This window comes from Kryptolebias marmoratus, linkage group LG6, assembly GCF_001649575.2.
Source record: "Kryptolebias marmoratus isolate JLee-2015 linkage group LG6, ASM164957v2, whole genome shotgun sequence".
Classification (NCBI taxonomy): domain Eukaryota; kingdom Metazoa; phylum Chordata; class Actinopteri; order Cyprinodontiformes; family Rivulidae; genus Kryptolebias; species Kryptolebias marmoratus.
This window is the reverse complement of record NC_051435.1, coordinates 5,207,933-5,231,321: the sequence shown is the minus strand read 5'-3', so window position 1 is coordinate 5,231,321 and position 23,389 is coordinate 5,207,933. Positions and strand designations below refer to the sequence as shown.

The 23,389-nt window shown below is 37.3% G+C and overlaps 1 protein-coding gene across 3 annotated transcripts in view; it reads left to right on the top strand.

Annotated features, from left to right (window-relative positions):
• The window catches only part of LOC108238544 (neuropilin-2-like), a 106,160-nt gene extending 85,644 nt beyond the window's left edge, over positions 1-20,516 (top strand). The window contains exons 16-18 of one of the 3 annotated variants that reach the window (XM_017420701.3): positions 280-312; positions 13,967-14,029; positions 16,150-20,516. In XM_017420701.3, the coding sequence (XP_017276190.1) occupies positions 280-312; positions 13,967-14,029; positions 16,150-16,460 (407 nt within the window). In that variant the 3' untranslated portion in view covers positions 16,461-20,516. Of the gene's footprint in view, positions 1-279; positions 313-6,647; positions 12,910-13,966; positions 14,030-16,149 lie in introns of those variants that run through there. The other 2 variants (XM_017420702.3, XM_017420700.3) reach the window with 2 other exon arrangements.
• Positions 20,517-23,389: the final 2,873 nt, after the last annotated feature.

Sequence of the window (23,389 nt, the reverse complement as noted above, 5' to 3'; positions counted from 1 at the left end):
ATGGTGTTGATTATTTAAAATGGGATTAGTAATGTTAAAAAAAAAGAACGGTGTCTTTTTGTCATCATATAATTGCTTTAAAATATGAGCTTAAACATGAAATATGCCACCTTAAAATTTGAAATGGAACACAATCAAAATATGATACATGAATATTTATTTCATAAATTAAAGACATACTGAATAAAATGAAAACAAAAAACAGTTAATCTCTAACCGAACCCTGAAACCTTTCAGATTTTCACTTCCAGTAATTTTTATTCTCTTTCTCTTTTCCAGAGCCTCTGCCAGCCTTAACCTCAGGCATTCCCAGTAAGTTTTACCTCATGTGCATTTGTTCATTGTTTGTCGATCTGTCTGTGCTTCCTGCTTGTTGCTAAGCTCAGCCTAATTCATTGTTCCGGCCCTGAATAAACCTATTACTACATAAGACATGGTATTATAAATGTCTCCACGGGAGCTCCAAATGAATCATTTACTATGAAGTGCTTGAGAGTAGTTAGTATTTTACCTGCAGTAGACAGCCATCTCTAGGTTAGCTAGAAGCTCCTCCAAATCCTTTTTTACCCAAGAAAACAACTTAAACCTGAATATAATTTAGATAGACTATAACCCCTGTCACTTTGGTATCTTATAAATTATTTACTTTTTTATTTTCTCCATCAAACACGGGTTATATTGCTACAAAGCTGATCATCTGAGTCTGTCAGGACATCTTTAAAAAATGGTTGGAATACTTCTAGGTGTTTTTAATTTTTTAATTTTATTCTTTGCAATGATTTAAAAAGGCTACGTATGTGTGGCAAATACAATAGTTTTTAATTATTATTTGTTCATGGTTTGAAGATTAGAAAGTTTAAATTGTGCAAAATGTTACAGATAAGCAAACATTGTCCAGTTAAGGAAGTAATTGCAAAGTAAACTTGTCTGGTGCAAGAGTTACGTAGTTTAAAAGTCCATTCTGTCGCAGGTTTCTTGAAATCTTGTGAATTTTTTTAAATATTTAGTTGTTTTAGATTTAAAATAGCCACATTCTTGCTCAGTTTAACAGGTCATAAATCCTCCCTGACATCTGTCTACTGCAGGTATGACACTGACTATTTATAAAAAAAGGTTTCAGCTGGTGGATTATTTCTAAACAAACCTAAATGTGATTTTTGTGCATTTGTTGTAAGTGTTGTATTGTATGTATATATTATAACTGAAACAAAAAGCGTGGGAAAAGGGGGAATATTTTTCCTGGTAGATTTTGATGCGTGGACTTGCTCCGCAGAAAGTGACAGGATTACAGCATGCTGGAATGGATTCTCTGCATGAATCCCTGCATGTTTGGCTGATACTCTTGTAGTTATAAAGCATTGGTTGCGAGATCATTTACTGCAGAAAGGAGCTGCGTTTTAGTGGCAACAATGTGCAACAAAGTGTGTTGTTCTTAAAGGATGTTCAGTAATCCACACTGTGTGTATCTGAGGTGTGGAGCTAGAAATGTAGTTTCTACATCCTGATCCAGTGGTAACTTTAAACTTCTTGTACTGTAAATGACTTTGGAGTGAAGGTTAGGCTCATGAGGTCAGGATCATCAGTGGACTAAAGAGACAGTCTTTGTTATCATCATTCAGGGTTGCCAGATAGGAAATAACGAAACATTGCACTCTCGCTTTAAAATTGTCAAATTTTAACCCAAACTATGGTATGTGCTGAGTGAGGGGGCTCTTTCTTGCTTGGAGGGCTGCACTTTTGTGGCCATGGGGGGGTGGCGGGGGTGATTGGTGAGAAGGGGGATTGCAGGGTCTGTCTAGTTGTATTTTTCTAATGATATGTAAGTCTTCACGTGAATAAAAATGAGGGGTTTCTTTGGTGCACAGAAATGCCAAAACTATTGTATATATTTGGTTTTTTTTAAACCTATTTATTGTATACTGTATAGACCCTAAAACTATTGTATAAATATGATAATAACTATATCTGGCAACACTGTCATCATTCCAGCTGATAAATTCAGGATGTTAACTTGCATTGCGGTCAGAGTGTAAAGAGCATCTCTGTCTTCCTCTTTTCTGCTTTTTTCTCTCAGATTCATCTCTCTTACCATTCCCTTTTGTCCTGTTTTCTTCCTTTCTTTCCATGTTCTCTCATTTCTTTCCCCTCAAATTCTTGCTTTGATTCAGACCTCAGAAAGTTGCTGATCTCACCTGCGTGAAATTTAAAGCTGATCAGCATCCAACTTTCTCTCTTTTTTTCTCTTCTTTCTTTTTGTGTTGCTTCTTCATCCTCAAACAGCCCAGTTTGAGGGGAGATGAAAGGGCTTAGGCCGATTACGTTGCTGGATTTCTTGTTTTCAAAGACGGGGTTTGGGACCTGATCCACTGGCTTTTGTGTTCTGTTGTTTAGAGAACTGACCGTGACCATAGGCATGGAGTTTATATTTCTATCTAATGGTAAAATATATCTAAATTAAAGGCCTAGCATTCATTAAATGGATGCATATTGCTCACTGCCTTTTATGCCAGAGTTTTAGACTAAGATCATCATATGTTGATTTAGCTGTTTTGGTCAAACTTTGCAAATAACATTATGTGCAATCTCATGTGATATTGTGAGATGTCACACTTAAGGATTCTCAGCTACTATCATGTCAGATTCTAGGTCAGTATCTGTAAAACTGACTCAGTTATAGCAGCATTTTTGTTGGTAATGTCGACTACTTGTGTGCAGCCATTTTAGATTGGTCAGACTCCAAAGGTTTGTCAGTTGTAGATGTGTATCCAATGTTTATTTCCTGAAAGTTTCATTAAAATACACCCAGTGGTTCATGAAGTATTTTGCTAACAGGCAATCAGCTTGACTCCAAATAGTTATTGGCAAAATTTTAAACAAGGACATCGCGCAATCTCTTACCACACCATATCTATGGTCAAAACTGACTGAGTTGCAGCCATTTTTGTGGTTTTTATGATTGGTTAGCTGTGGCAGCCATCTTGAATCAGTTTGATTTCAAAAGTAAGGCAGCTGTAATTGTTTTCTGTTAGTTTCATCAAACGTTGTCCTGTGATGTTTTGGTAACAGAAAGACTCAGAAACACAGACACATGCATACATACACAGGCAAAAACACTATCACCCACCTTATACCTTTCAGCAGTGGGCGATAATAATTTAAGAAAACTGTGAGGATTGAGTTATTAATAATTGTGGACTCTGAATTGCAGTGTGGTGAGGATTACTGCACTTTTCCTCTGTTATTTAACTCAGATCACTTTTCATTTGTTGGCGGAGCTGGAACTAGATTCATGGATGATGCAGTACTTTTACTACAGTCGGTTATTTGCTTTTTTTGAGGATTTTAGATACTTGAGACACACTTACGTTTTTTTTTTTCTTTAGTTTAATAAAAGCACAAATACCATTCCCAAAAATAGTCAAAGGCAAGAGACAACTCTAGTCCGCTGAGTCACGCTCCAAGTATTTCCACTAATCCTTGCTGGGTTTTTTATCCGGCTGAATCCTGAACAGCTATCATATGACTCCCTATTTAACAGCAGTGCACCCTCGAAAATATAGTTTTTATTAGAAAGAAGGATCACATGTTGTCTTTGAGATGTCTGTCAAAAACCAGCCCTAAGTAATGCTCACATTACCGTTGTTGCTTATTTATTGATGTTATTTACAGATGAGTTAGTTTTTTGTGTCTCGGTGAAAAATGAGGCTTCAAGTGTTTCTGATGCTTTCAAAACTCACCATCATCAATGTATTTTGTGGTTTCTACAGCTGTCTTTGATATGAAACTGGGTTTTGAGTTGTTAAGGAGTGAAATGAAAATTATAATCAATAGAGAACAGCTATATTTAGTTTTGTTTATGGTTAAATGTAATGTACATTAGATCACCTGAAGTGAAACTGGAGGATACATAGTTTATTTTAAAAACTCTGTAACTTTAGCTCAATAACATAATTTTTAGGTTGTTTTACAACCATAAGGAGGCTGCAGGCTGACAGATCTTCCATATTAATGCACACACACTGACAAAAGAGGCTAATTCTCATGACTGTAGAGACTTCTACTCTAATTTTCCAAATGCTCTCATTTACATCCTTTAAGAGAAGATTGCTGATGAGCGAACTGAGATCTCTGCTTGGAAAACCTTTTTTTTTTTTTTTCATAAGCTGTAAGCTTCCTTCAAATTTCAGGCTTAATAAAAGCACTCTTAAGTAACTTTTTTTCTTGTTCTTCCCTTTGAATTTTATTTAAAAAAAAGCAAATTATTGGTGATGTCTTTTTTTTTCATCCCTGAAAATTATCTCTCTGTCCACCGGTGGGAAGGCTCTGCATGCTGGCTGCACTGAGAGTAGCTTTACAATCAAAGCCGATTTTAAACCCTTAAAGAGCGTCTGAACTCGAGAAAAAAAAAAACTAAATTAAGTCGACTGGTTTCCTCGAGATTCTGTCTCTCTCTTTTTTCTATTCTTACTTTATTCCTCTGTCCTTTCTCATCTCTAGTTAGGTGCTTGCTCAGGTCCTTTCCCTTTTGTTTCCTTACTTCTTTCTTGTTCATTATTTCTCTCTTTGTTTCTTTCTTTCACCCTCTCTTTTGTTTTTTTGGTTTTTTTTTTCCCTGTCAGTCTCTTCAGCAGCTCCTCTCACGCAGCAGGTTTCTCTTATAGCGGGTTGACAGAGTATTGAAGTTTCAGTCGAACCCTTTAATGCAGGATTAAAGATATCATGGCAGGATTAGCTCTTTCCCTCCACTTCCCCACCCTGCCACCCTCTATCAGTTCACTTTTCACTGACCCTCTCTGTTTCACTCCATTCTCTCCTCCAATAATACCTTCTCTCTTATCCTTTCTCCAACCCTGTTATTTCTTTTTCTCTCTCTCCACCCGACTTTGGTGTGATCTTGCCTCTTTGATTAAAAAAACCAAAGAAAGAAAAGAAAAGAAAAAGCTGCGTCAACCGCCCCCACCCTTTGATCGGGTCAGGCAGTCACTTTATACAGAGTTGTTTGCATTCTCTGGTTGAATCTGAACGCATGGCATGTGCCTTTGCGTGTCAATGTGCAGCTAATGCTTGTGACATTTGCATTAGGCAAAATAATAAACGTGAATCTGCATGAACGTTAAAAAACGTTTAAAAAAAAAATCAATTATGTAATTGTTTGTTTAAAAATTGAACCATGCAGCTAAATTCACAAACTAGGGATTTGTTCTTGCCTGATCTTGTATGATGTTTGGTTAAAAGAGAAGCTACAGTTTTGCTTTTTTTAAGACCTACACTTAGTCACTGTTGCCAGGCCTGTCAAGCTTTTAGATTTATAAAAACTACATATTTATACAGTTCACAGTAATATTAAAGAACTATCTACCAATGGATGTTAACAAAGAAGCTCTTTAATTAAATAATGTTTGTTAGTTTGATTGTGGTTATGAGTGGTGAGTGTTGCACCTGCAGCAGACAGCAGTTTAGGCAATCTCAGTAAAAAGATTTGTGACAAGTTAATTGATTTAACAAGGAGTAATTTATTTTCCTGACCCCACTCTCTAACTATATTTTCTTACTTACAACTTGTTTTTTTGTCTCTGACATTAATTAGTACGAGTATAACGTCAGCTGCCCCGTCTCACATCAACAGCAAAATGTTGTTGTTGTCACTGAAACGTTACATTTTATTTATTTATTTATTGTGTAGTCTAATCTTATTGGTGTAAGTTGTCACCCTTGTAACAAATTCCTAACAAAATGGAAACAGGAATTATATCATTTGGGAACCATGTAAAAAGTTAATTTTGTTGCCATTTTTAATCACAGCAAAAATCTAAATTTAACTGCTAAACACAAATTAGGAATGTTGCTATAGTGCACTGACTGAGAGTTTTTAAAAAGATGACCATAGATGTGTAAAAGGTGCAGACAGCTGTAAATAATCAGACCTTCATTTAAATTGCATTCTCTCTTTAAATAAAAAGAGCTCCAAAATAGGGTTTATGGCTAAAAAGTAAAACTATGCATCTCACAGTTCTGCAAACTTTACTATAAATTATTTTGTTATAACATTATATTATATTATACAGTTTTAGACAGAAAACCTGGATGCCGAAAGGGGTGTGGTTGGTGTGACGACACTCACAAGAGAAAAATAAAACTGCAAATGTTAATAAATGACTCAAGAAGACGAAACTCTTCATGTGTTTTTGAGCCACAAACATGTGCTCACTTCTTATTGTTATATATATATATATATATATATATATATATATATATATATATATATATTGTTTTTAGTCATTGGTTTGAATGTCAAGTATAATGAGAAAAATTTAAAAGGATACAGAGATTTTATTTCAGATAGAAGGTTGGTAAGTTGCGAAAGTAATACTGTTAGTTTAGTTTGTGAGCCAGGCCTGCTAATAATACAAGCACAGGCTGTATGATTCAGCACTTTTTGAATTATAAAAGGTGGTTTGTCTTCCCAGTTCTGCATACCTAAGCATGTGGAGAAATTAAAAGCTTAACAGGCCTGCCAACCACAGATGAACAGGGGTTTAGTTTGATGTCAGTCAGATAACCACCAGCTTTTATTTCGTCAATGCAGCCTGCATGCCTGCCTCGCTCCTCTACTGAGCCAACCAGTAATGTTTCCTCCTGCCCTCCAGGGGTTGCCATATCTGGAATGAAGCCCACTGTAGACACAGTGGTGGAGCAGCCGCTCCCTGCCTACTGGTACTATTATGTGTTGGCGGGAGGCGGCGCCCTCCTGCTGCTGGTCACCGTGACTGTGATGATAATACTGTGCAGTCGTCGCTACCACTGGGCGCCGGAGAAGAGCAGCAGCAGCAGCCATCATCATTCAGTGATGTACCACAGCTGCCAGCAGCCATATCAGCCAGGCCCAGAAAGCTACTACTACCAGGGCCAAAACCCCAGCTGTAACTCCAACCAAAACTGCCTTTACCCAGGAACCAGTTCGAGCCTTGAACCCACGCTCGTCATAACACTGGAGAAAAACGACAGCTACGGCTCTCGGTGCTGAAAGGACTGTACTCAGAAGTGGAAGATCTGGTCAAATCAAGAGCTCAAAAGCTGTGACTACTCCTTTAAAAGAATCTGCAACATCATCTTCACTGTTGAGTGATGAGAAGCTTCGCAGCAGAAGTGCTTCAGCTCCTCTGGTCGATGATGGATCTAATTAAATGATGAGTAAACACTGTCTCTCAATGAAGAGAGCACTGAAAATGGAAAAGCTTCATTTTCCGGTTGTAATGTTTGAAGAGACCCTGATAACTACAGTGTATTTCTTTATTGATGTCCTCAGCAGTATTCTGATTTGCAAATCAACCTGTAAATGAGTTGGACTGTGAATAAAGTACATCATTAGCTGACTCACGGACAGGCTGCATGTAGAAGCAGTGAACTATGTCAGGTTGTTTCTCTTCTATAATTGTCAGATTGGGATGTGTTTGTCCGCCTTGCTCTGATCTGCAGCTCGGACACTGGCTGCCTACAAATATCCAGTCTGACAAGGAGGGGATTTACACACAGGTATATAGAGGACACATTGTGTTTGTGTGAAGTATTAGGAGTGATGGCTGCTGCTTTTGGTTTGAATGAGGCTGAGAGTGTATTTGCCCTCATGCCTTTAAGAAACTGAGAAGAAAATAAAACAAAAATGGGGAAAAGTGTTAGTTTGATACACAAACACACACTGTGCACTGCAGCTTGGGTAGATGAATGCCACAACAAAAATGCACACCAGTATATGCACGGACACTTCTGAAACTTTTCAAGCCTCATCTATTACCTTGAGTGTGTTTTTTTTTTTTAAACAAAACCCTGGATATGCCTTTTTTTTAAATATGTGCTTTAATTATTACCTCTTCATCTTGTGAATGAGGTAGTGCCTCAAAGTAAAAAAAAGAATGTGGATGGATGCTGTTTTGTTCTACCCTTTGTTGCCTGAATTTCCTGCCTGTCGGTTAATGCTCACAGTGAAAACTATTCTTAGTCCATGTCCTTTTTACATTACCCTGACAAGTATGTATTGAGTATCTGAATGCAGAGGAATGCAAAAACCACACAGGTTTTTGTGAAATTTAGATTTCAAAATGAGATTTCTCAGCAGGTTGGCTTTTTAATCTGTGAGAAAATAATCAAATTTTTCCATTTTGCTTTTTTTCAACAAATAAGACCAAATATGCTGTAGTAAAAAAAGGTATCTCAGGTTGAGTGTCCATATAGTGTTTGCTCCTCATGTTTCTTTTTATTTCAGTAAGTAGAGACCAATACCAGTGCCTTACATAAAGATCTCCTCGCATTTTGTTGATGCACTTCTACTCTGAAAGATTCCAGGTAAAAATCTCTAAGAGTTTCAGACAGGCCCTTGTGGCATTGCTTTTTCTGCTTTTAAGGGTTTTATCCCACTGGGCTGCGACTGAGGGAGTCTCAAAACGTTCTCCCTTGAGTTTTAATCTTGTTCAAAAGTTTTGTGCTACAAGTTTTATCTCAAAATGTTCACATGGTTCTCATGGCTGTCTCAAGCTTGTTTTTGAAATTCTACAATGCTAGAGCTGCACAGGAGCTGTCCTCTGACAGAAAACATCTGAGGTTCCAGATCCAAGTGTCCAGGTCTAAAAACCACATCAGTGATAAATAATAATTACTACAAACCAATCTTAATCTGCCTATATTTATTTTAAAAGTATATTTCAATTGATTAAATCATAAATGTGAGGTCAACTGCCAAGATGGCTACAATGAGGGCATCATAATAATGTGCACAGCATGAAATACAGTTTTGCAAGCTGCACATAAAAACTTCATGATTTTCCAAACTGGATGCTCAAACTGCAGACAGATGGCTACCTGCTTGCAAACACTCACACTTCAGTTAGACTACAACTAAAAAAAATGCTTATTTTCTTGCAATTTTTAGTCACCAACAAGTCTAAAACTGTTGCAGCCCAGTGGGTTACTACCTTAACATCAGATCCTAAACTTTAGGAGTGATAAATCATCTGACTCGTAAAACAATAGCAGCAGAATCCTGAGACCCCAACCATCTTTGGTCAAAGTATGCAAACATTAACAATTAGATCAATTAAACAAGGACTGTAATGACCAAAAACACCATTATACACTTTTTGTTTTTAATAATACCAATACCTTATATTTCTCAGAACAAATTTTAACCAAACCAATGTAATTAGAGATTATTTTAAAAGTTATTATTGTTCCTGGAATTCATCTTAAGACCCCAAACTTTTGCCCTAAGACAACCAAAGATGTAGACATTAGAAACATTAAATCTCCGCCTGCATCAATCCAAAAGTTAAAACAACAAAGACTGAAACAATTTCTTTTGTGTGAGATGACTTGTTTGTGAGCTCATATTTACTTTACATGTTTGGACTTTTCTTGGCGTGAACAGACTTTACATCCTTGTTTTTCACTTTGTAAGCAACTTTCATGAGAAGGAACTTTTTAATATTCATTTCTTTATATAAATGGCTCCCAATCAGAATGCCCTTTTCTTTTAAAATAACACTATATGGACAAACATTCTTATAGGCTTTCAGAAAATTTGGTCTTTTTTGTTGTTGTTGTTTTATATAGATATACTGTATGTATGATAAATATTATGTTGCAAAAATTTAGTTAGAGTACATTTTTTAAATCACCTAATTGAATACGCTTTGGCACCTGTCAGTGCATATTCACTAATTTTAGGTAATATATTGTCTATATAGTCATTTTCTGATAAGCCATTGCATTTTATTTTTAAAGCTAACAACGCGCACTTTTGTTCCTACTAAACTAAAGATTATTTGTTGTGTCTACTGTGACAGTTTTAACGTACCTGTATGTTTTCTTCTTATCGTCTGTTTTCTGACTGGTGGTATCTCTTCACTTATTATCAGTTCATATTTTTTTCTTAAATGTGATGTCAGCACCTGAAGTTGAAGCCATTTTGAAAATCTGCGTGTTTGTTTCTTATGTAGTCATCCGGTTTATTTAAAAAAAAGCAAAAACTGGATTAGATCAATATACTTTTTATCTGAAAAAATATTCAGATAATGAAAAGAAAATTGTCTGTGGTACTTATCTTCTGTACTTCCCAGCATCTGCACCATCCTGTGTTGCTACACATCTACATCGTTTTGTTCGTCTTCAAATCCCCCATCCTTGTTTTTCTTTTGGATCGAAACCTCATTGTTCCTATTCTGCTCCCTTCCTTCACTGCAAATCCTTCCAGTAAAAAAAAAAACAGTAAAAAGAATAAAACACAAGAGAGTAAATGAGAGGCAGTGATGGAGGGGAGCAAAATCTCTCAGAGGAGAAGGGCCCATTAAGCAAGGCCCCCCCTTTTTCTCCTAAGAATGCTCCCAGAGATGGAAGGAGATGAAAGAAGTGAAGAAGAAAAAACTGCTTCCCATACTTTCTAAAGATAGATTTTTCTTTCAGTCTGAGAGGGAGGCTAACAGGGAGGCATGTAGTGGATTGGACTGAAAGAGAGGGAGAACCGAAGGTGGAGGACAGGTTGTTTCAAACACAAAACCAGATGAAAGAACTCATCAGGGTTTTTTGGGGGGAGAAAGAGACATTTTATGCATTGCACACAAACCAAATAACCAACACGGACCAGTGTGATGGAAAAAAAAAACATAATTTCCACCAAGCTCTGAAATATAGTCAGTGAAATCATTGTTGCAAGCACTTTTTACACTACAGATATTCTCCATATCGACTTATTTCATCACTGTGTGTCTCGTAAATTGCAGTTTTGTGCTTTAGTCAACAAGTATTTTACTTATTTTGTGCTTGCATATCCATTTTCTGCCTCCCTAGCCCCTCTTTCTTCAATTTCAATTGACTTGTGTATGATTTACACATTATATGACTCATTCCCGCAGCCCTGTGCCATAACCTAATCAATGCGGGCCAAAATTCAAATTGAGGAATGATATATGGCTGTATTTATGTTGTGCTACCCATGCACTTTTCTGTTTTCATTCTCCCCCACTCTATCAAACTTTTTGCAAGATTTGGAAAACGTTTCACGGAGAGCTTTTAAATCAGCCTGCACCCCTTGCTTCCCTTTCTGTCCTCCATCACAGACCACTTTGAAGCCCTTTAATATTTCTAATTAGTTAATGGAGCTGATTGCATTCATAAAACCCTGCAGTAAGCATTTCTAGCCTCCAAGTCATCTCTGTTTTTTTTTTTCTTTCCCCCTCCTCTGTTTCCTGGAGAAATATTATCAGTGCAAGCACTCTAACAGGTCCTCAGGCCCCGAGCGGTGGCAAAGAGCCATCCCCACTGCTGCCTGCATAAAAAGAGCCTTTTTTATTTTTCTCTTTACTAATTGAAGTGAGGAGAAAAATAGGGCTACGGGGAGTTTTAATCTCCTCTCAGATCTGTGTGATAATTCTTCTCAGGGTTTTAGCCCGAGGGCTTTAAGCCAGCATCATTAAAAAGTGTTCGTCGGTCATCCAGAGGAGGCCGGAGCTCTTTTTATCCATCCCGTCCTCATGCTGTCTTTCTGTAAGTGATTTAATGTTTTGTCAAGACCTTGGGTGATTTTATTGGACAACAGCAACAGGAGATTAGAGCCCAAAGAGTGCGCTGTGAGATGATACATTTACAGGACAGAAAAAACTTTGGTGCCACATTAAAAGCTCATTTAGTCTTAAAGGCCTAGTTTTCTTTGAAGGAATGCTCATCACCCGCCACCTTTCATGTCAGAGTTTTAGACTAAGATCATCTTCTGTGGAGAAATGATTGAGTTGTAGCTGTTTCGGTCAAACGCCACAATGTGAGATGTCACACTCAGCTACTTTTGTGTTTGCTAAGTTTGATCTGTGCTTTGGCGGCCATCATTCGTTAACGAGTTGAAGATGTACATCCACTGTTTATTTCCTGAAAGTTTAATTGAATTTATTCTTTGGTTACAAACAGACTGACTTAAATCCAAATAACACTAACCTACACACACACACACACACACACAGTACAGTTGTCGGCCTTTGCCTTTCAGAGGCAGGCAGTAAGGTCAGCTGCCTACCTTCTGTGGTTATTACCTGCATGCCACTGTTGACTTGTCCTGGTTTGCATCTTCTGAAATGTTTGTCAGAGTTTACCAGATATTTTCGATCTCTGTTTATGTCTCTTTTTTTCTTTTTTTTTGTTGTGGTGATGTGAATTGATACATGTGCGTCTTTGATAAGTTTAGGTGTTTTTGAAAATTCAACCCAGATGATGTCAGTTTTATCAGACAAATTGGTACTTTTTTCTCTTTTTGTCTTGATTTAATGATTAGTCAGCTAGATTTGAGTCTGTGGAAGGGATCCAGGGCTGATGGTGAAACCGGACGTGATGAAGTGAAGTCAGAGTTAATTCAAGCTGTCACTAGTTGAAACTCTGATTTAAAGCTGAATTGAATCAGTAAGTTTCTGGGTTCACTCACAGCACTGTAATATCAGCTTTTAGCATTTTTCTCTGTCTCTTTTGGGGGGAAATATCTTTATTGCCTTTTTATACATGGAATGCAGTCTTGAATAGTTCTTAAAGGATCTGATATTCTGGCTGAATTATTGTCTCAGCGATGAGACAAAGTGCAGAATTTCAGAGCGTTGCATGTCTGACACATTTTGCATCTTCATTTTTCTTTCTGCTGACCTGTATGTTGGGTTCAGCTTGTTTTCTTTCCACTTCTGGTTTTGCTGATTTTGACATGTTGTAGGTAAAATACGGATGAATTTCTCCATCATGTTTTGTTCCTCTGTATCCTCCTCCTCACAGACGTGAAGGGCATTATGTGAACAGAAAATGTCCAGACAAATTTGTTTGCAGTTTCTCCTGAACGTCTCTGCTCTTTATGTGTGAAAAGTGTTTCTTTCTTTTTACTTGTACTCTTTTTTTTTTTTTTTAAAAATGAGTACTTTAATTATTGATACAACAGAATACCAATGAAGACACTGATACAAGCAGTTAGTTTAGCACTCACCAATCAGCAGAGTGTAAATCTGAATCCGTGTGGGATTTATTTACGTGGGTTCTATTATATTCTTCTTTATTTTTCTTCAGGTTTGTTCAACTGAAATGATTACCTCCCATTTCATTCATAAGTTTTAATCTCTATTATTTACAGTTTGGGGAGAGTTTGAAGGCTGTTTATTGGGGGTATACTGTATTATGAAGATGCTTAAATTGTCTTGTGGATGAATGACCTTATCTAACTGAGGAAATGAGACTGATGTTTTCTCTACACAAACTAAATTAAGTTTTCACCTCTTATCTTCTGAATATCTATTACAGTTATAAAGTGCTTTCGGTTCCCCTGCTCAATAAATGATTATCAGCTGCCCAGATATTGCTCCCTTTATTTTTTTCCTGAGCACTATAATGTCAATTTCCCTGAATCAAACTGAGCCTCCGAACCTTTCAAAGCCTTGCACTCCGGCCTGCCTCAGAAATTTGAAATGTGGTATTTTAGCTTGTTGAATTTCATGGTATAAAAAGCAAATAGATTGTGATGAATGTGGAGGTAATAAAAGTAATATTTTTCTACAAAATGGTTTTGTGTGTCTTTTTTTCTCAGTTCAGTTTCCACTTATCTCCCTTTCTCTTCACTCTCACTCTTTCAGTCTGACTTTTTTTTCATTTAAAAGCAAATAAAACGAGCACTGATACTTATCACATAATGAAAGCTGCCAGCTTCATGCAGGTCTGGCTGAAAAGTAGAGTAACACTGGTGTTATTTTCCCTTGATGGGCTGAACGCAATGGTTTATTGGAGATCCTGTGTTTGATCTCTTTAGAAAATTTAAACGAGATCACTCACGTTTTGAGCCGATTGTGCGGTGTGTGTTTTCCATCTACAACATTCAGATGTTATCGCAGCTTGATGTAGAGTCCTGAGCATCAGCTGGATGGTGGAGATTAATGCTGCTCGTACTTTCTTTCTGCCTCTGTAACAGATTGGAAAGCTACAAACTTCGGGAACGATCCTGCTTTCAATCACAAGCAACACATCAATGGAGGTGAGGTCCTCTCCTCTCCTTTCAGCCCGAGGCTACGCTGGCTGCCTCGCCCCGAAGACGAGTAAAATCACAGACATGCCTGTGGCTCTGCCTTTCACAAGCAATTCAGAAGAAAACAAGCCTGTGGCAACAGTGACAGACAGTCTGAGCTGTGTTCACATCAGAGAGTGTTAAATAGCATTTAGAAGTCTGTTTCTATATACATTTTTATGCTTAAATAAAGTGAGACAGACAGCTTACTTCTGCACTTCTCTGTCTGTAACAATCCCAGTTTACTAGATTGTTACAAGTTCTGGTTTCTTGCAGCTCCTTGACATGTACAAGACAAGTATTAGGGTTTTCATTGCTGGAAACAAGATCCAGTTTGTGGTGTTCCTGTGTATGTGTGTGTCTGTTTTAGCAAAACTGAACACACTTCATCCCAACACACACCTGAGCCAGCTATTACCTTTACAGAGTTTATTTTCAAAATGTGTCTAAAGCAGCTTTTCAAATAAATATTAAATAGAGCTGTAACTTGATTTTTAAAACTTTACTAATTAGAAATGATGTGAAACAGTGTATTTCCTTAAAGTAATGCTCAGTTTATTCAAACTTTATCAGCAAAGAAGTCTCATCAGAACCTCATAGCTTTACTTTTCTACACACAAAAACTAACATCACTTTCCTACATGAATTATAGTCTATCTGATACAGATGTATGATATGGTGCTAAAAACAGGACAGCTGAAGGTGTGGTTAAAGTTGTCAGGGTCTACTTTTTAACCTAAATAATTGTTCGGTCAAGCAACTATTTGTTTGTTTGTTTCCAAATTTAATCAAAAAATATTAAACAGAGAAAGTGCAATTCAAAAGGGAAATGAAAAGATTACAGCAATCATGTCAAGTCTTGGTAAAAGTGCTCACTCAGAGTCTTGCATCTTTAAAGTCAGATCACTCCAAACTCTGATTTTATTTCATGTAGAATTATGAAATAATTGCATTTTGGAACAAAGATTATGTCTGAACCCCTCCCAGATACACCCTACTCCACAGTATGAAAGCCATACTGCTGCTCTGACACGTCAAACCTTCACACCCTCCTCCTCCTCCTCCTCCTCCTCCTTTAATCTTTGTATTTACTGATACCTGGAAGGCGGTCAAAGCTTCTCCAGTTTACGTGGAAAGTTGCCCTGAACTCCAGCCTTTTTTTCCACTTCTTTTTCCTTCCATCTCTTCTTTTAGGTGTGGTCTGCACTACCAACCCAACTGTATGATTAAAAAAGAAATATAGACACGTCTTTTTAGTGCTACTACAGAAATACGATACAAATGAGTCAAATAACTTCTGAAATCCATAAATCACCTGTGAAATAAATTTAAATAATCACTATGTGTCCTGCACTTGTGCTTTAGTTTCAGTGCAGAGTGCACATATAGCTACCTCTCTCATGTAAAGCTTGTAATGAGATCCAGTACCACAGAAAATCTTGGGCTTTTCTGGATCCAAATCTTAATTTCCTTTTTTTTTTTTTTATTTCACCTGTTTTATGCAGGTAATCTCACACTCAAATAATAGTTTCAAACAAACATTGAAGGCTGGTTCTGTTCTTTGAGGATGCAGAGTGGTCAGGAAGATCAGTTAATTTGGTTCCTCATTTTAGTTGTATTAACCAAATAAACAGGTTTTTGTTGTGCCTTTTATTTTCTTTGTCCTTTCACAGTAACTTACCTAAATGCAACATCATCTTCTTTTAGTGTGTTCAGTGAAACGGATATAACTCAGGCTGCTTCATTGTCCTGAGCAGGCTGGAAAATCACAAATTAACAACCATATGCTTTGACTTTATATAGGCTGCAGACTCTCAATTATGTTCAGTCACTGCATCATTGCAGAGTCAATGCAGTGATAAATGTCAGGCTATAAAAATTCTCCTTTTAGGGAAACTCTTGTCATTCGATGACAGACTCAAACTCAAAGCCAAACATTTATATTGTATAAATACTTTGACTGAATTTCAGTAAAATCTATATTTGTCTAGAATAAAAACATAAGGTTTGTAAAACTACATGAAACCAGATTTATATGTTGTATATCCAGAGGTCTTTTCTTATTCTGCTTTGTCTCTGTGTCTTCTCAGGCTGGCCGTCTTTCTTCTCCACCCCGTCCTCCGATGTAGACCCCCCCTCCGTCACCCTGGTGTCAGAAAAGGACAAGGACAACGCCTGGCTGTACACGCTGGACCCCATCCTCCTCACCATCATTGTGATGAGCTCGTTGGGCGTCCTGCTGGGAGCCGTTTGTGCCGGGTTGCTCCTCTACTGCACGTGCTCGTACAGCGGGCTCTCGTCGCGCTCCTCCACCACGCTGGAGAACTACAACTTTGAGCTGTACGACGGGATCAAGCACAAAGTGAAGATAAATCAGCAAAGGTGCTGCTCAGAGGCATGAGGAATGATGGGAAAGCTGTGACCACCTACAAAAAGACTTTTTTTTAAAGTTTGGACATCATAAAAAGAAGCACTATCCCCCACCTAAAACCCTCCCTTTGCTCTGATGTCTAATGGGGTACGATTCAACCTCTCCCACTGTTTATGTGCCAGGGGGAACTTGTGATCTTGATCTCCCCTACATGCTTTGAGGCCTAAACCGAGGGAACATCAACCCCAGTCTCCCCTGACTACAGTCCCATTTCTCCTCTGCCTGCAGGAGAAAATCTGCTCGATTCTTAAAGCCTGTGAATGAAAGAAGGAATGAATAAAATAATATAAATGACTAAACTACAGCAGAATAAACCCCACCAACCACTGCAGTGAAGTTGCGACAGAGATGGACTACATCACCCCTGACAATCTGGACATTTAGACCACAAATGACAGCACAGTCTGGGATGTTTACTGGCACTGAGAGTCTGAATAAAGACAGAACCTAAGCTGAAAAGGTTGGTACTCTGCAGAAGAGAAGCATATAATGTTGTCCCCATCAGACAAAGATCTTAAAGTTTCAGCTTCTGACTGAAGACTCCTTCACAGTGGTCCATTTACGTGGGTACTTCTGACTCAAATCAACACATATCAAGTGAATGCCTATTCCTCTAAATAGCTTAAAAAGATATTGAACCACACAACTCAAATGGATTTAGATTTCTAAAAGGTGAAAAAGGTAAAGAGAACGACTAAGGACATTTTCCTTTTTTGTTTGTTTTTGAAAGTTTTGGCTATGAGTTCTGTGAGTTTTAAACGTCCATTAGCCTGCCGTGTGGCGCGCTAGCTCCTTTGTCTGCCTTCAGTCTGCGCTTTGTGAAACCAGTGGCATAGAAGAGTAACGGTGACTGTTTTTGTTCTGTTTTAGACTTGTGTCCGTTTGGATAAAAAGGTAAAGAAAAGCCAGCTTCAGTTCGTAGCAGCCCTGTAGAGCTCTTATGCCGTTTCTTTTTAGACTTTTCATTTAGACTTTCGTTGGACTCCATGGTCTTAATTGTTACTTTTAGTCCTTTACTATTTTGAATTTCCCATTACAGATAATGAATCTTTGAAAAGAGTAGGGGAAAGTAATACAAAAGACAGAAAATCAGAAGTTTATCAAAATTTAACATGCTGTTATGGAGTTGTGCTTTAGATTCAGTATTCTAGAGTTTGCTTTTTGTTTTTTTTGGTATATATCTATATTTTTTTGCTTTTCAAACTGTATGATGCCCAAATGATGAACAGACACTGTGTAAACAAAATGTCAGTGATTATTTTATTGCAACCTATGGATTGCCAAAGAGCTGTGTCATGTGCTCAGTGGGTCTGAACAAGTGTTAAGAGAGGAGGGATGGATTCAGGGCGATGGATCAACGTGCTGTTCATCCATCACTCTTAATCCTGAGGAAAATAAAGCCTGCTCAAAGGAAAGGAACGGGTGACTGAAAGAGGGAAAGAACCATACTGTTGACTTTTTTTGGACACACAATCGAGCCTTAAGCAAACTACAGTATTCGCTGTATCGGAGGACAGCCATTAAGGAGGGCCAGTGCTGCTGGAGAGACCGATGACCCAAACGAGACACACACACCCACATTTACAAAACACACACACATCTACGCACTCCTGTGTTTGTGGGGGGTCATCTCTGACTTATTGCATCCTCAGCCCCCCTCATTAATCGAGGTCTAAGTGTGAGAGCATCCATTTAACCATTTCCATTTGGTCTTATTCAGTTTTTACACCTGACATTATAACTAAATACACCCAAAAACACAAATAAAAAACAACTGATGGTTATGTTTACTTGCAGGAGGAACCCCCCAAAGAGGTCTAGTTTGTTTTCAAAATGATAAGTTAAAGAAGTGAAAATCACCATAAAACATTATCTAAAGCACTTTTTAATTGCATTACAAACAAATACTGCATTTAAACTTGTTAAATTATTATTCTTGTGGGCTGCATATTTATGTAACATTCAAAAAATAATTTGTAAAGAGTAGGAAAAAAATGTGTACCAAATTTCCTCGCAATTATACCTTTTTTAAGAATTAAGCAATTCTGTTGTTTCAGTGAAACAAAAGACGTTCACATAATTTATTAGGGTTCACTCAGCTGATTTCCTACTGTTGGTTGATAATTATGCTTGGTTAGATGAAAAAAATAAAAAAAATGTTGAACAAAACAAAAAAATTCTCAAATTTATTCATTTTAATCTTGTTCTAGATTGAACTGTTTTCATTTATTCACTGAGACTAACAAAAATAACACAACAGGTTTTTTTTGTTTATTTGTTTAATTTATGTTGAGTGAATTCAGACAAATCTGACAATTCTCATCCTTTTATTTAAAAAAGAAATACAATCAGAAAATAGTTTGAATTATTCAAACTTAGCCCTAGTAAATATAAATCTGAATCTGCTGTAAAAGATTATTTGGAGCTGACACAGATATATAATAACTCAGTGGAAGTTAGTTTGTTGCAGCTGCAGCGATCAGTGAACATTTACTGCCAGAAGAGATGCTTTTTTATCTTTAATTGCTTAAACTTTTTACATACTTTGATACTGTAAAGGTGCACAAGATCAAAACAAAAACCTTCTCTGGTGATAACAAGCCGTTCCACTGATCTAGATACAAAAGAAATGTAGCAGATAATTCAGATGAGTCATGTTTGATGCTGCTCTGAACACATTTAACAATCATAATTATCATAAATAACATATCAGTAATGGTCTTGTATGCTCTGTTAGAAAAGATCAAATAAAAGTTATTCATTGAATTTTTTGGTCAAATCAACACCAGACATTAGTTAGAATAATAATTTGGCTTTCATTTAAAATAAAAATTCCTGCCATTTATGTTTCAGAACCAGACGATATGATGAGATAAACAAACTAGTTTCTGTTTGCATTTAAACATAACCAACGGAGAGGAAAAACAGATGGTATATAGGTGGACTGCCAGCATCAATAACAACATGACACTGCAAATTTTACAGCCCTTCAGATACAGTTTGTGTCATTTTTACATCACTTTTTAGGATTTTATGAAGTTTAATGACATACAAATGATTCAGATAGAGGTAAAAGGTCAAAGTGAAAGAGAAAGACAACATGGGGTTGTTATTCATCCATTTTTTTCTTGAAACTTCGGAAGCAAAAGAAAAACGATAAGACTGACCCAACGACAGGTGGAAGAGGAGAGAGACACACCCGGCAGGGAGAGAGAGCAGAAATCTTTCAGATCAGACGCTGACCTTCTGTTTTCCTTCTCTGTGTTTTTACAAGTCACTCTGCAGAGCATCAACGGATGAAGTTCAATCCTTCAGAGTCTCTTTTGTCCCCTCTGAATCCGTGAAGGACCGGGGTCGTGTTGTCGGGGTTCTCTGAGTTCAAATTGTTAGGAAACTGGGAAAAGTTGTGATAAACAAGACAAACTTCAGACTCTTGTTGCATCTTTCGACTTCCTCTCTCATCTCCCAACATTCACAGACATGCATTATTGTTGTTGTTAGACATATTGGTATAATATAAACAAAAATAAATAAATAAAAGGTTGTTAAATGATCACCAGAAACAGAATAATGGAAGAATGACAGGAGATGAAGAAACTGCTGTTCATGAAGTCATGTTTTCTTTGAGCTGGTCTCTAAGTGCCTTGGAGCTTTCTACTTTTTATTTATTTAATCTCTTTAAATCTCTCACTTTCTCTCTCTCCTACTGATGTCTCGCTCTGACTCTCTTACACACAAACATGCAACCAAAATATCAAACAATGAGCAGTGAGGAGCCATTTTGTCTCACTTTGCTTATTCTTTCTCTCTGAAAACCTGGATGGTATTACCTCTTCTGTCTCGATGGATACACACACACACACACACACACACACCAATTTATGCACAACTGACTGACACAAACACAGTGACACACTTACAGCACTGGCCAGAAAACTCAAACTGTTGTTTGTAGACTTTGTACAGAAAATTTTCTTTTTTTAATGTTATTATTATTATTATTTAATAAAGGCTAAATAACAAGTCGCCTGGCTGGATGTCAGTTTTTGTGTGTGTGTTTTAAATATTAATTCAGTGCAACTCCCAACTATTTAACTAACCTGCATGAATATTCACAAAGGGACCTTAAAACATCAAGGTTTTTTGAGACATGTAGAGAGCTTTCAATATTTAAATGTTAAATATACAGAACACCTGCAAGAAGCAAAATAAATTCATTGAAGCATCTTAGCTCACACACATTTATTTTGATCATTTTTAATTATATCTCTTAATTTAACACAAAAGGCATCTTAAAAAACTTTTACAGTTAAAATAAACAAATTAAAGTGAAGTCCAGAACAAAAAATAAACAAAAAGAAATAAATGGGATGGAGTTTATGAAGGTAAATGTGTCAAAATAGATGAACTTAGAGCAAAAACTGAGCACCTGTAGTAAAAATATGCTCTTGTATTGTAATTTTTTGCCTACCAGATAAGTTTTAGACAAATATTTTCTGAATGTAAAGTCACAGAAAAAAAGCGGTTTCACACAAGTATGTGAAATTACATTTACAGAAATAAGAATTAGCAACTTAAAATGCAAATCTGCAAGTGCACTTTTTTCCTACAGATGCAACAAGTTCAACTAGTTTGACACCTTTGTCTGTAATATACTGTAGGTGTGCAGTGAAGTAATGTGCATGGCCAACAGTACAGTTTCCAAGCTGTGCACAAAAATAAAGAATAATTTTTCAAAAACCGGACATTCAAAATGCAGCCCGATGAGATACCACCTTAAAAACTTCTAGCATGTAACGTCAAGCACCACCTCCAAGTTTGTTTTTTTATTTAGTTCACTTTTAATCAATTATTGTGGCTCACAATCTGAACCTGTATATAATTTACTGCATTGATATTTGGCTTCTTGTTGCTCTCCAAAGGCAAACATCAATTTAGTAAAAAGCACAACGACACAAGCATCACTACCACCAGAAGCCTCCAGATGGTTGTAGGTGGAGGTGTGCATGGCTGCTGACAACAGCTGCAGCTTTTGGGATGGTGGTGTGGGAAGGAATGTGACAAAAATAAAAAATAAAAACATTGCCATTTATTTTCCACTTCTCGTTCTTCACTTTTCACCCTTTCTAAATCTCACCTCGGTCCTTGCGTTCTGCCCCAGGAATGTTCTGACTCCGGTGCCCGTGAGAGGCCAGAGAACGGGAGATCAAAGATTTTTACTCTCTGGTTTGTTGAACTGTGGACACTTTTCTCTAATTAACATGCAAGCATGAAAACACACAAACTTAAGCTGTGGAGATTAGTCTGAAGATCACATCAGGAAAAACGCTGCCCTCTCAACTAAAATGTCTTTAAAGGTTTAAAGTAACGACGGAACAAAAATGACGAGTTTGCATACTGCAAAACAAACACATTGTGTGTAATTAATAGATAGTATAGACTAACTTATTTACTTGATCTTCTGTTTAACTTTATAATGATTTAAATTAGCAGTAACTGCCTGTGTCAGCGTTTCTTCACCTTTCACTTCCCTCCATCAACCTGCTCTTCTCCTCAGCAGACTGACCTGATTCTCACGCAGGCAACTGCTCACAAAAGCTGTGTACTCCTGCACAAGTGTCAACATTTCTGCACCCGTCGAGTTGAACAGAGGCTCACACACTCCAGCGCAGCAGCATGAAGCCGACGGATGCACACCAGCACTTCAGACAGGTCTCTTGTGGTTGGCATTTGCTGAGAGCGTAACCTACTAACACAGATTTCTCCCTCTCTGCTTAGCAGCACAAATCACTGATCAAACACGCACATACATAACAAATTTCAGCTTTTTCAGCTTGTTTTGCCTCAAATCAAAGAGAAAAAATTAGATCAACGGAGTTATCCTCATTGTTATGGAAAGCTCTGTTTAAGGAAACAAAAGTACGTCTGAAAAACAGAAACTTTTATTTTACATTCTGGCATATTTCTAAAATATGAAAGAATCATTTTAAACTAATCAATTTAAAACCTAATAGCACTGAGAAAACTGCCTCTTTGCAATTGTTTCTTCCATTTTTCCCCCCAAATGTTTGGGCGTTTGAGCAGATGGCTAGGCTTCCTTCTTTCTGAACCCCCCATCGAGCTTTTCCAGGAGGGAAACTGGAGAGTTTCTATGCCAACCAAGAGAGTTCATTTCTCCAGGGTGTCCTGAGTCTGCCCTGACGTCTCCTTATGTTAGAAGATATCCAAAATGCCTCCTTTGGGAGAAACTGTGGGTTACTGATCAGATGCTGCACATTCCAGTGAAAGGTGGAGGTTATCAGAATCCCATCAAAACCCATTTTATATAACAAACTTGAGCAAACCAGAAAAAAGGAGGGTTTTTTTTTTCCTAACCTAGAGTATTTCCTAACTAATACACAAAAACATTAACCAACTGGCAGCCTGGTTAGATGCTGCAGATCTTCTGGGTGATGCTGAGCAGCAGCGTCGACAGCTGGGTGAACATGTCCTCTGCTGCACAAAAACAAGAAGAAATCTTCCAGCTGTGGTCCTGCTTTTGTGTTTGCCGCCCGTGAGCTCCTCAAAAATCTCACAAGCTGCCCAAAAGCCAGAAAGACACTGAAATCTGACACATTAACCACAGAACTACGGTTTGATAATTCATCATTCTTCACAGAAAAACACGTTGTATTCACTGCACTGAATCACTTCCAAGGAAGAACGTTTATTGAGAATTTATTGAGTCAAAACTCAGATTTAATATGTTTTTCCTTAAAACTAATCTTAGCAGATTATACTGAACATGTTTGTATTTTTAAATTGTGCCAACGATGCAGATACTAATGTAAAAAGTAAGTGATATAAAATTACTATATTTAGCAGAATTGTTTGTTTTCTTCTTATCAGATGCTTTTTTT